General features: G+C 48.2%; 1 protein-coding gene across 2 annotated transcripts in view; it reads right to left on the reverse strand.

Annotated features, from left to right (window-relative positions):
* The window catches only part of MYO5B (myosin VB), a 291,416-nt gene that overhangs the window by 37,194 nt on the left and 240,044 nt on the right, over positions 1-14,178 (reverse strand). For both annotated transcript variants that reach the window (XM_084781005.1, XM_084781004.1), the window contains exons 23-27: positions 7,418-7,502; positions 6,100-6,233; positions 4,943-5,062; positions 3,880-4,017; positions 1,162-1,227 (exon numbers count right to left, since the gene is read on the reverse strand). In XM_084781005.1, the coding sequence (XP_084637131.1) occupies positions 1,162-1,227; positions 3,880-4,017; positions 4,943-5,062; positions 6,100-6,233; positions 7,418-7,502 (543 nt within the window). The remainder of the gene's footprint in view (positions 1-1,161; positions 1,228-3,879; positions 4,018-4,942; positions 5,063-6,099; positions 6,234-7,417; positions 7,503-14,178) is intronic.

The following is a 14,178-nucleotide window of genomic DNA, read 5'->3' on the forward strand; positions in this document are numbered from 1 at the left end:
TCTCTCTCTCTCTCTCTCTCTCTCTCTCTCTCTCTGTGTGTGTGTGTGTGTGTGTGTGTGTGTGTGTGTGTGTGTGATGTTTGCATGCATGTACATATGTAGTGCTGGAGAGCAACGCTATGCCCGGCTTCAAGCTGACCATTGTAAATGACATGCTGTTACTAGAGCTTCCTGAAGCCTTTGTGTGCTCACGTGCTTTGTGACTTTCTAAAATCTTTTAAGAAAGCGATATACTTGTCAGAGTCACAAGATGACTGAGCCAAACCCCACTGGGCAGAATCTCTTTTATCTGAGCGAGGAAGCCAAGGCTGAGTCCACAGAAGTGCAGGACCATAGCAAGCTAAGTGCCCGAGGCAGGACGACCACACATAGGACATGACTGACTCTTGAAGGCGTTAAGCTAAGTGATATAAACGGTCCCAAGAAGACAGAGCCCATGAGTGAGCCCATGCATGAGGCATGTAGAGAAGGTGCAGAGAGACAGGAAGACAATGGTGTCTGTCAGGGGCTGTGCAGAGGGAGGAGCAGAAGAAAGTTTTTAGTGGAGACAGGTTTTGCAAGATGGACAGACTTACAGGGAAGGGCGGCACTGAGATGCTTACCCAGTATGAATGTGTCCTCCATGAGTGACCCTTATAGTCATTTAAAATAGTTAATATGGTAAATATTATGCTATATACAGTTTACCACAGTGAAAAAAGAAAGTTAGAAATGACCTAAGGCAGTTTTTCTGGGCAATGATCATTAATAAATTAGTAAGAGCCGTGCTCTTAGTGACTAACAGACTGTTGAAACTGCCTCATTTTGAAGTCTTTGGGAAGGAGGGGTCTGGTCTGATGTCCCTTCCCTCCTCCTGGGTCCCGAAGTCTCCACTGTCCTGACACACAGGGAAACCCTCTGCCTCATATCTGGATATTGTTCAAAGTGATTTCATTCCTGAGGCCACATTCTATTTTAACTGGAGCTGTTTCAGGTAGGAAAGGCACGTGCTCCTTGGCATAAACACGAACGCCCCTTTGTTTCAAAGAGGAAGATGTCAAAGTGTAGAAATGAAATCACTTGCTGACTGCTCTACTGATGAGCAGTCTGGAAAGCTTAGGACCCGGTCTGCCGAAGCCCAGCCATGTCACCTGTCTTCTGCTAGAGGACGGACAGCCTTACCTTCAGACTATTGTAGGCTAGATCCGCGTCCTGGTCCACATCTATGCCGTTGTTCTGTTGTTCCACCTGCACAGGGCAACAGAAAGGTAAGCACAGACTACAGGGAGCATGCGCCGCAGAAATTTCTGATGACCACCAAACTTTCTCATTCTGCTTTTGCATGGCAACCTCACCCTCCACACGTGGATTTCCCACTTCCTCCAAAGAGTAGCCCTATCCTCCTGCTACCAAGAATCCCTCCATAAACAACTCCTGCAGCCTCTTCCGGATGAATGCCATGTGTGCTTGCTGCACCGTTAAACCCTGCCTAGGTTTTCCCAGCTTTTGCCTTGCCTCCCTCCATCACTGACGTAGGGTTTGTCAGTGACCCGAGTCAGCAGGTAAGCTGCCCGTGCTTGCGTTCTGTGCGGCATAGGCTTTCTACACAAGCTGTCCAAAGGTTGAATACACTAGACTCACAGAGAAAGAGGATGACATATTCATACTCAAAGGGCCATGCAAGGCATGTCAGGGGAAAAGGAACTGGATAGATGGAGCAGTCTGATGAGCGGACACAGACGCCCCACTCTCATAGTGACTTAGTTACCCCAATTGGATGACACTCATAGGCACCCCAGCCAGGCTATATTGAGTGTGTGGCCTCTAGGGCAAGGGACCTGGGGCTACATCACTCTAGGTGGCTTAGGTTTCTCTGTGTAGCCTGGCTGTCCTGAAACTTGCTCTGTAGACCAGATTAGCCTCGAACTCACAGAAATCCTCCTGCCTGTACCTCACAAGTGCTGGGATTAAAGGTGTGTGCCACCACTTCCCAGTAAGCCTACTAAGCCTGCTTGGTGCTCTATATGTTGAGATATTCCTCTCTTTGCTTGGTGTCCAGGCCAGAAAATCCTGAAGCCAAGCTTCCAAAGCAACTTGGCATCTCTGAAATCATGTCTTCAGGTGCAGGAGAGTTTGTGGGAACTTCTACGATGGGCACATCAATGCATACATGACTGTACATGCAGACTGTACATGACTTAGGATGGCTGACTTAAGATCCCCTGACTTTAGATGGCACAAGAGCAAGTCACTAGAAATTGTCCTACATTTTGAACTTTGACCTTTTCCCAGGCAGGTGATTTGCCATATGAGCCTCACCAGTGCCACCGAGCCTCATCCCATTGATCATGGGGTAAACTGGTAACACCCAATGGGTGTATTGTTGCTGAGTCAGGGTGTCTGGAAGGTTGGAGGACTAAAGGATATTTTAACTATGTGCATTTTCAACATACAATGGGTTTTTTTTGGGGGGTGGAATACAACTCTAAGATTATCAGCCTAGCATTTGACTAGTGTTTGTCAGGGTAGCTTTTCCTTATAATTGGAAGCCATTTATATATCTAATGTCTTCACTCCGCACTCTTAATCTAATCCACCTAGAGACTTAACGTCCCCACCAAGATTTATCTCTTCACTAAGTGCTTATTAAACAAGACCAAAACAAAACAAACAACAAAAATCCCCGAGACTCCTACAGCAAGCCACCTCAGAGGCTGCAGCACAATTGACTGGAAAGGGAGGAAAAGGTGTTTCGAAAGGAGAGTCTGGGTCCAGGTTGGGGGTGGAGGTGGGGGTGGGGTCAAGGAGGTAGGAACAGCATCAGTTCCCATGGTTTTCAGCTTATGATTGGGAATAGATCTGCTGGAGATATGACCCGGAACTAGACTTAAATCCCCTGAGAAGTGTCCCTCACAACTTCAAAGTAAGAAAAAGTGGTTCTTATCTTTCCAAGCTGCTGGAGCCGACGGCTCTCTGCTGTGGCAGCACAGACAGGTTTATAATCAATTCTGCCACAGCCTCACTATGGCGGCATCCTTTTTTTTTTTTTTTTTACACCAGGGCTACATTTGCTACTTCCAAACTTGATTCAAATTCCCTAGTGGCTATGTTTGTCTCCTGCATTTTTACCTGCCTTAAAAAAAGAAGCCATATTAGTGAGCATGTGCATATACATATACATATGTGTGTGTCTGACACGGCTTGCGTGTGCCATGGCATCTGTGTGGAAACCAGAGGATGGCTTGCAGGAATCAATTTTCTCCTTCCATCATGTGTGTCCCTTGGATCAAACTCAGGCCCTCATGCTTGGCAGCAAGCACCTTCATGCACACTGAGCCATCTTGCTGGCTCTAAACTCTCTTTTGTTTACACCCACTGTACACTTGCTATGAGCCTGATACGGGCATAGTTCAGTGTGTACAGCTTAAGGTGCCCCAAAGTCCTTGAGGCAGAGCAACTACATTTTGGTGTAGTCTCACACAGTATTCTTTCAAGACTCAAGAAGATGATGACATAGCCATGGCTAAGAAGGGTCTCTTCTGACTCTGAGCTGGGGGAGGGGGTGGGGGTGGGGAGGGTGTGGAGGGGGGGCTGAGCTCATGTTAGATTAAAGACATGAAAAGGTGGTAGACTTTCTCTGCTAAGTTTGACTTCAGCTATTTTATTTATCTCTGCACCTGCCGCTAGTCCTCGGGACATGAGCTCCCACAGATTCCCTACAGCTACCCCTCAGTGGAAATCCTTTTGCCTGGAGCACTTAGGGGCCACACCCTGAATGGGGTCAGTGGTGTGGGACACTCACAGAGGAGTGGCCAGTTTGACTTGACAAGGGGAAGGTCCTGAAAGGGCTCACACATCTGTCACACACCTGCGCTTTCTTGCCACACATCTGTCACGCACCTGCACTTTCTTGCTGTCCTGTTGCTCCTTCTCCAGCTGCACCTGCAGCTTCTTCCTCTCCTGCTCAAGTTCCCGCACCCTCTTCTGCAGCTTCAGGAAGACCGTCATGTCCATGGCTGCCTTCTCCACGCCAATCTCCTGCAAGGGAAGAGGGTGCACACAAAGCGGTCTTCACAACGCGAATGCTGCGGGGGACACACAATGCCTGGCTGCCCACCTCTATATCAGCCATCTGTCTCCTTGCTCCTCCCCAGCACCAATCCTTGCCTCCAACACAAAGCCAGTGCCAGACCACTACTAGTGTTTCTCATAGGAAAGCTGGTGCTGCAGCTTATTCTCTTCATGATAGTATCTCTGTACCCCCAGCCATTTGCGTTCCCCCTGTGTGAGCCACTGAAAACCACCAGTCGCATATCCTAAGAACAAACGGATACAGGCACAACTGTTTTCTTTGGAAGCTAAACCGGGAATTCATTTCTGGGAAGTGGCGTTCCATGAGAGGAACTAAATCTCAGGATACAGTGCTTCCTTCCTAATGAGGGATCCTTGCGGCCACCGGTCGCTGCCAATGTGATGCCGACGACTACTAGATTGCAACTCAAGACTTGCCCTGCCACGGGGCCCATTTCTCCAGCAGACCTTAACGAGCTGATTCCCAGTGTACTTCTGTCCTTTCTGATTGACGTCTGGATTATGTGCACGCAGGAACATGTGTCTGCCTGTCAGTATGGGCACATATGTGGCCTGTCTTTAGCAATGCTGTGAACATGTATAGTAGCATGGTCTCGTTCTACCTCATGTACCGAGTCCAGCAGTGCTCATATCTACACGGAAGCGGCATCCACACAGACGCTGGGCTGCACATCCAGCATGTGGCTGGCACAGGCAACACTAGCTCCAGCCTTAAAGTCCACTGCACTCTAGCGATCCTGTTCTCAATGTCTGTCCCCAGGGCCCTCTGAGCCACCACCAACAGAGCAGTATTATCTCTCTGCTGGGTAGTTCCGTGCGGGTAATGACCGTGTCCTGGGCAGGACAGCTGCGAACAGTGCCCCAGACTTACCTCCACCTGCTGCAGGGCATCCTCAGTGTCTCCGATCTCTGACGTGGAAATGGAAGGGTAGTTGGAGTCAGATTCTAAGCTGCTTTGATTTGACGGGTTCTTCCTGTGGCCTGGAGTTTGCTGCTCAGGGAGGAGAAACATGTGACAATTCACAACCAGCTCGTAGTAATGAGAAGTAACTTCTCAAGCAGCAGCAGGCCCTGGACAGCGGCCAACTGCCTCGCTTGTCAACCGCGGGCAGTGCTGCTCCTCGGAACAGTGCACAGTAGCTATTCCCACATGCCCGGCCCTTCCCTTGTCGCTTACTGCTTTACAACCCGTGACACCCAGAAAGCGAGGAGGGAAGAGAGCCCTTCACTCCCAGCCGTGCCCTTAGAATGCCCACAGTGTACCCTTCTCCATGTCTACCCCGCACAGCCTTCTCCTTCCTTCCTGTTCTGCTCATGAAGATGGTAGTCACTGCAAGTACAACATAGCTTCTGTGCTACTCATTAAAAAAAAAAAAAAGAAAGAAAGAAAGAAAGAAAAAAAACTTTTCAGTTTTGTTTTTTTTTTTTGGCAGCTAGTTTGTCTTTAAGAGTGAAAACCGAGCATGGTGGAATTTTTAGATTTCTATTTCAGTCCCTATTCAGATCCCTTTCCTGGTTTCCATGCAACTAACTTACTGGTGTTGAATATGCATGTTTGGAGGGAGTATTCACATGGGTAAAGAATGCCGAGTCCTGAAATGTCACAAAGATATCTTGTATTTTGTCAGAGATTAGGAGGAGACCCAATTAGGTGCCAAGGGTCTCTCGCCTTGTACTATGTACCAGTGCAGCTGAGGTCACAGCCTACCACACCTGTCCCAGTGCTGGGGTTTTCTAGAACAAGAAGGACAACATACACATACAGGAAAAGAATTCTTAACTTCCTAAAATCTCATAAGACCCCAGCATTGGGGGGAAGGGCATCCTCAGAAAGGGACCACTGGCTGGCAGCATCCTAACCAGAGCTCCCACAGGAACGAAGGAACAAGTGGTCCTTGCACACAGCCATGTTCGCTGAGCAGGGCAGTGCCTGAGGGCAAGGACTACACAGACAGCTCTAGAAGGCCAGAAAAGGAAGCCATTGCCCCAGGTGGCAGAACTGCGCCCCCCTGCCTTTAGGATGGTCACCTCGTCACGAAGGCTCTCGTATCGCTGCTCCAGTCGGGAGTATTCCTTCACGAGGTTCTGGTACCGGGACCGCTCTTCCTCTAGCTCCTTTCTCATCAGGAGGCTCTCCTCCACAGAGCTCTGTGAAGATTCAGCTGGAAGGCAGGCAGAGCGAGCTGGGTTTCAGCGTCTGAGGGGACCCTCAAATGTGCATGCCCTGCTAGGAGCACTCTGACTAATACGTTGTTAAGAGGCTGCCCACGGCAGGCTCGCCCCAGAAGCCGTGGATGGCTCTCTCATGCTCCTCACTGACTGTGGAGTTCAGGAGGGGCTCACTATTCTGAACCAAGGGTTCTGACAGGAAGTAGAGCGATCCCCCGCCCTCAGTGAGGAGGGGGAGAGAAACTCCCAGTGCACACGAGCACACCCACCCACTCCAGGCGCACGCCTCGCCTGTGACGACTGGCGTGAGACCTACTGGCAGCATTTTCAGCAGAACCATTCTGAACTCTCATTGTAATCCTGATCTTTCAGGTCCTTGGAGACCAAACCAGAGGTGATATAGGGTGAAGCCAGAAAGGAACCTAAGACATTCTGATGGGCTTTTTTCTCTTGCCAACCTTGTATCCATAGTAACAGAAAGCAATTTTTTTAAAGGGCAATAAAAGCAGCTTATATTTTCACAAGATCTCAGGCTGTGAGGTTATACTGTTTGGCTGCCCCATGAGATGAGTTAGGACCATAAAGGTTGAGAGAGATCTGGTTACGCCGAGCAGACAAGAGCTGGATTTATGTGCGCCTCAGTCCCCCTCAGTCAAGTAAGCCACAGGAGTGTGTGGCAGCCTGGGAGCTGATGGGCGCTGAGAGCAGCTCATCTAGGCCTAGACAGAGACCCTGTCTCTCAGCAAACACTACAGTGACCATCTGGAAGGAGACACAGACGATAAGGATGGGCAAGACAAATGGAAAGCCAGCCCCTGGGTGCTACTGCGCTGAGCACCAGCTTAGGCACTTGACCTGTGTGTGTCTCCTGCTCGCTCCTCCCACAAGCCCTTCCAGGTCTGTCTTTCCTGCCCATTTCCAGATGGGTACCAGCACAAGGCTACACACCTGCGCACAGCAGTGCCCTGCTTTGAATACTCGTCTCCAGATGCCAAGTCCCCTGCGTGGTTTTGCACATTAAGTAAGTGCTTCCCTTTCAATAGACTCTTCAAACAAATGTCGCAGAAGAACGCTAAGATTCACCATCTTTTTCCTCAGTGCTCCTTTATTAAGCCCCGCCCCCTCTGCAGCATCCATTGGGCCAGGAGAACCACTGTAAAGCTGGTTTGGAGCTTACCTTTTGACTGGCTCAGGATTTGGTTGTTAAGGTATTCTTTCTCATCCTTCAAGAGAGCGTTTTCATGTTCCAGGTCTGCAACTCGCTGAAAGAAATCAACAGGTGAAACAAAAGAAAACATTTGCCTGGTTCATCCTGTCGCCTGTGTCTCTCTTCTTGACTCTTGCTGAGCTCTAAAACCCGAGTCTTGGGAAAGCCAGAAGCTCAATGGACGCATCATCTCTGGTCTTTAACCTGATGGCTCCTTCCTGCCTCACTGGACCAGTGTTGGAGATTTTTCTTGAGAGAGGGAGACATATTTGGTGTTGACATTTTGATATCTAACCTCAACGTGTGTCTCCTGACAGCACTGTCAAAGGAGACTTGTGGTGATGGAATTCCAGTGGGTCATTGGAAAAAAGCTCTGCTTAAAAAATGGATTCAACCAAAGGTGAATATGACTGAAATAAATAAATAAATAAATACATAAATACATAAATAGCTAAACAAGGAAGAGAGGCAATATTAAAGAAAGACCTAGGACTTCTGAAGGGAGTGTGTGTGTGTGTATGTGTTTACAGAAATAAATATTTGTATTTTTAAATATATTTTTTAAATTTAGTTTTTAACTTATGTGCATTGGTGTGAGGGTGTCAGATCTTGGAGTTACAGACAGTTGCCAGCTGCCATGTGGGTGCTGGGAATTGAACCCAGGTCCTTTGGAAGAGCAGGCAGTGCTCTTAACCGCTGAGCCAGCCCAAATATTTGTATTTTAAGTAACAATTCAGACTAATGTTCTAAGGGACTTTGAAAGCATTAGTTGATATTAAGCATGAGATAATGGCCAAGTTACCCAGAAATCCCACTCCTAATTAAATACCTAAGAGGAATAAAAACTTAATCTCCATAAAAACTCATACAAAGGTGACTATAGCAACATGTCTCATGATAAGCAAAGATCAGAAGCAACTAAATGTTTATCAACCAATGGCCCAATTGCATGGCCATAGGATGACATTTTTTTTTTTTTTTTTAGTAATGATAACTGAGATACTAGGGCCAGTGACGTGGTCAGAAGGTAAAAATGCTTGTTACTAAGACTTATGATCTGTGTGTAATTCCTCAGACCTACATGGCAGAGGGAGCAGACTGGCAAGCTGTCTTCTGACCTCTACACATGGGCTATGGCATGTATGTACCCCTCCAAGATAAACACAATAAAAATTAAAAACAAAATTAGATTCATGACAAACATAGTTCTGGGTTACAGAAGCTAGCCACAAGAAATGGCGTCTGTGGTGTGAACTGGCAAGGGCCGTTTCTATTGGAATCACACCCCCACCTTCTAACAGTTTACACTGAATTCACTTTTCAGTGGTCGCTTTCCCCCATTATTTGGCTCTCATCTATCACTTTCCCAAGAAGCCTTCTTATCTTCCAGGGATGAAGCACTCCCTGTTTTGCTCTTATTGACCCTGTTGTCCCTCTACAGACCCTGTGAGATCACAGTGTCACTTGGCTTTCACACTTTCAGCCTATGAACCATCAAACCAATCTGCAGTGGGCTGGGTTCTGAGGATGTGACAACTTGGCAGTACAGTCTGAATGAGAAATGTCTCCAATATGCTCGCCATATATGTAAACACCTGGTACCCACGGTTTGTAGAGATGCTGTGGGGCCAGTGTCATGGTACCTTTAGGAGGTGGAGTCTTGGTGGAAGAAGTATGCTGGGAGAAGGTGCAGGATTTAAGTGTTTATACCTTTGCTCTACTTCCTGCTCTCTCTCTGTGCGCATGAAAATGTGATTAGCTTCCTTCTCTTGCTATTATATTTCCCCTTACTGTTGCCATGCCTGTCCTACCATAACGGGTTGTCCTTCCAGAACCACAAGGCAAAACAAACCCTTACTTTCTTAAGTTGCTTTTCGTCATGATATTTTATCACAGCAACAGAAAAATAACTAATATACTTGGAATGGTTCCATGAGCTATTGGTCAGGGAGGTCACAGAAGCCACCAAAACAACATAGGTTAATGTTGCTGCTCTTAGTTGCCCTCAATGACAAGATGTTAAGACCCCATTGCTGAGGATAACACTCACTTTGGATGCACAGACATAGAGAAACTGACCTTTAACTGATAAGAAAACTTCCCTGCTGGCTAGCTTACATAATGCTAGAAGGTACTAAGGGGCCTGTTTAGAGGATGGGAGGAAGGCGTCCACGGTCTTATCCAGTGTACGACTCAGCATGCTACAATACTGACCTGCCTGAAAAGATGTAACAGTGGCATGAAGCTTACTGGGTACCCAACCACTTTCTGATGCCATATGAGGTCTATTCCTTAGGAGGGATTTCAAGCTGGTATTATAAATCCATGACTGAGACCATAGGCTATGGCGGGGGCGGGGGGGGGGGGGCAGGGGTGACTTATTGTTGCTTTGCTAAGTGGTCCTGCTGTCAAACTACCTTTTAAATATGCTAATACCCATTAATTTTTGCTTCATATAACTTCGGTCGAGAGACTGCTTTTTGCATGGGTAGTGGTGGATGCAGATTCATAACTGGTCAAAACGGCAAGTTTAGGAAGCTGTCAGGGGTTAGAGAGATGGCTCAGAGGTTAAGAGCACTGGCTGCTTGCTCTTCCAGAGGTCCTGAGTTCAATTCCCAGCAACCACATGGTGGCTCACAACCATCTATAACGAGATCTTCTGGTGTGCAGGTGTACATGCAGGCAAAACACTGTATACATAATCAATAAATCTTTTTTTAAAAAAAGAAACTGTCAGTACTCTTTATAGGTGGGTCATCCATATCAAATGCCCCACCCTTTGCGCATCCAAGGCTCAGGGAACACCGTAGAAGAATGGGCAGGAAGGACGAAAGAGCTGAAGGATGAGGTGGAGTCTGTAAGATCCTGATTTTTAGACATGACATGACTTATTTACATTAACTTACAGCAGTTGTGTTTACTTGCTCAAGATCAAGGCAGTCCCAATCCCAGCACTGATGGGGCAGGAACTCTGAGGTCCCACACCCTTCCAGGAGGGACTGTTGGCGGTTGATGTCTACTCAGCGAAGAAGAGTTACTTCTCTTTGAGAACATGGCCACTGGTAGGTTGCCCATGCCTCAGTGGATGGCCACACACCCACATGTATATAGGCAGCACTAGCTGGACTCAAGGAGTTATTAAAGCCAAGAAAAAAGGAAGATATAAAGCTTTGGCGTGTGGGGCACCAGGAGGAGTTGGGAAGGAATAGTAGCAAATGCATTTAAACAATAAATTTGAAATATTTTAAAATCTAAGGGGTGAGAGCCTAGTGAGATTGTGTGTCAGAGAGAAGGGTGACTGCCACCAAGCCTGATGACCTGAGCTTAATTTCTAGGACTCAGATGGTGGAAGGAGAAGACTGACTCCTGAAAGTTATCTTCTGATCTACACCCACACCTACACCTACACACACACACACACACACACACACACACACACACACACACACACAGGCAACAGTGTTGTTGAGTATTTAGAGTAGGCAGTGGAATCTTAAAGCAAAAGTTGAAATTAACATCCTTTGGATACTTTAAGAAAATTTGAAATAATGACTAAATTCGCATTTCTAAGATAGCTCAGGAGCCGTGTTTTAGTCATTCCCAAGCTTACAGAGCCCCCAATGCCAATGGCTGTAGCTGTTTCTGAGGTCAGCAAGTGCTTCCCGGTCTGATCCTCATCTCTCTGCCAAGTCATTTGTCCACTTTTCCTCCTGGCTGATCACTATGGAAGTCCCTGTGGCTCACTCTCCTCCTCTGTCTGTCACACATGCCTCATGCCCCACCATCCTCTGCTTCCTTTCATAGCGTGGGATGGATAACTTCAGGAGGACTCCTATCTCTGCTTTCTGTTTCCTAAGAACGAGAGGGACCCCTGTGCAGATTATTTTTGTCCCACTGTGTAGAATGATCTCTCACCTACAACACAAGACACCGTATAAACACCTGCTGGGTTAAGGGCAATGGCTTCTATCATTTTGTGGCAAGACCTGTCACCCACAGAGGTGAGTTAAAGCCCATTCTTATAGCGGCCAGCCTTTTCATGAAACCACAAATCCTCAGCTGAATGCAACCCTGAGTATAGCAGGTCCAAAAGAGAAGACTTAGCACACAAGAGCCCTGCACTCTCCCCAGACAGGAACCTCTGCTTCCACTCAGCAAAACCCCAGGCCTAAGGCCATACCCTGGAATCAGCCAAGGAAACCCATCAGCAGAGGGTTTCAGATGTGACTGATGAGTGAACCAACATACAGCCTGACGCACCAGCCCAAGCACTCAGGGCCTAGGGCTACTAGACACCTGAACATGCCAAGGACACCTCAAGGCCAAACAGCTGGCTGCGGGTCACTTTTTCCTTCCCAGTGCAACCTTGCACCAAGCTGGGCTCTGTGTCACTGGCAGAGCACACAATCTGAGTTAGGAGCTTTTGCTCCTAAGGTGCAACAGCCTGAAACAGCCACCTCCCGAGAGCAAGGTCACACAAAACAGCACAGCTGCACCAAGGCGGCTGGGGAGGGATGCTGAGGCTTTACAAAGGGACTAAGTTAGGAGCCTTAGTGAGGCTTCTCTATGGAGAGGGCACAGGAATGTTCCTTTAGTATAAAATGATAGGCTGGGGTGTAACAGGGGCAGCTCTATGCCCTGTGGACACAGAGATGAACTCCTGACTCCTAAGGGCTAAGGCTGCACCACCAGGTGGCCTGCCAGGTAAAACGGTCGGAGAGGGCAGCCAAGTGTTCCGGCACGCCAGTTCCAATACAGCACTTGCAGTTTCTGCTGACAGAAACATCACACCCATTAATTAAACATCTACCAGCCGCTGGCTCCGTCCCTGTGCTTTGCTGGTTTCATCAATCTCACTCAACGCAGAGAAAGCCCCCGGACACGACCAGAAGCAAGCCAACTGTCTTATTATTCAGCATTTGTGCAGGCTGGGTAGCGCCTCTGCTAAATATTAAACACCGGCTAGGCAGATACCAGAATAGAAACCAGGAGCAGCTGTCCCTTGACCATCCTCCAACCACGTGAATAAAGGACTTCACAGACCCTAGAGAAAGGAGAATGCCTGCCTCCCATTTCCTAGAAAGGGTGGATCGTCCCATGTAATGGCTCGTTTTATGCCAGTGTCTTCTGAGGGATGCTAACACAGGCCTGTATTTGTTTGGAGTTAGAGAAGAGGGTCTTAGCCAGGTACAGTGGCGCATGCTTTTTATCCCAGCACTCAGGAGGCAAAAGCCGGTAGATCTCTGAGTTTGAGGACAGCCTGGTCTCCATAGCAAGTTTGAGGCCAGCCAGGGGTAGATAGCGAAACCTCATCTCAAACGATGGTGTGGGGAGCAGGCATCTTCGCTCCTACTATCCCTTTCTTGTAGCGCCCTAGATTTTGTTCTTGCTGGTTCCAAGCTCTAGTTTTATTCAACTCATTGGCCAACAGGTTCCTAGGCAACACTTTTAAAAGAGAGTGGGATGGTCTTTGTTCCTCTGTTTCATCCTAGCAAGGATGTTTTCATACAAAAAACCCTTCCCTACCTTTAGATGGAAACCCAGCCATTTTAGGTGCTCTGAGACCCCAGTTCAAAATTTCTGTGGGAAGCCAGGAAGGCAAATGAGAGTCCATAGTTCTCAGCCAGGAGGAAGGAACAGGGCAGCAGAAGAGGCAAAGTCTACAGAGCGGGATCGAGGCCTTCGATTCAGTTAGAAAATATACAGAATTGCATGTGTTGGCCAGTGCAAGTCCAGAGGCAGCCTTAGTGATGAACAAGGCCATGTGTAGATGTGTGTTTATGTGTACACACACACACATCTCCACATGGGCACTATGGCCAGTAGAGGTTCTTGCACACACCTGACAATGTAGAGTAGGGGTCAGGGCCAGTAATTTTGTATCTGCCCCAGGTATGCCAGCACTGTCTGTCCCAGCTTCAGAGCTTTTCTTCCATCAATAGACAACACTGGCTCTCACCTTCCCCAGGCTCTCAATCCACATGACTCTGTAAGCTGGACAGATACTGCACCCGTGGGCAAGGCACTACCTTCCCTCTAGTCAGGTCATGGTAGAGATAGGAGAGAGGACAGAGGTGTTATCAACCCATAGACAGCCCTCCAGTGGCACTGTGGAACTTTTTCTAGTTGGAAGAGTGATCTTGGGAGTTCAGAAGAGCCTCTTTGTAGCTGAATGTCAGGAGCGTGGGAGCAAGCCCAGGAAGTCCCATTTCATGGGCGGAGAGCAAGCCTTACAAACTAGAGTGAGGAAGTTGGGCTACCGCCAGCAGAGCAGACACCTCCCCCACAACAATAGGGTTTCCTGGTGGGAAAGAGAGAGGTGGATACAGGCTGCTGAAGCCCTGGGGGCACTCGGCACCTGTCACCTCTCTCACTAAGGACGATACCTGTGGAGCTGACCTGGGAACTGACTCTACTAGGCTTTAAGAAAGATGAGCAAGGACAGTCACAATTTACTCTCCCAAGGGATGTCACAATGCTTCGCTAACAGCTCAATCAAAACTTGCTCAGGGATCAGACATGTGTTGTGAGACCCAGAAGCATGGCCATTTTATGAAGCAAAGCACGGTGGCCGTGGACCATTCTGTGGACACAAGCCCTGGAAATCGGGGAAGCTTGGCAGCTGGGAGGGCGTTTCCGACAGGTGCTCCACCCACCACCCTCAGCAGCCTCCAGCCCTCCAGCCCTCCAGCCCTCCAGGCCTCCAGGCCTCCAGCCCTCCAGGCCTCCAG

This window comes from Acomys minous (genome assembly GCF_964271855.1).
Source record: "Acomys minous genome assembly, chromosome: 4".
NCBI lineage: Eukaryota > Metazoa > Chordata > Mammalia > Rodentia > Muridae > Acomys > Acomys minous.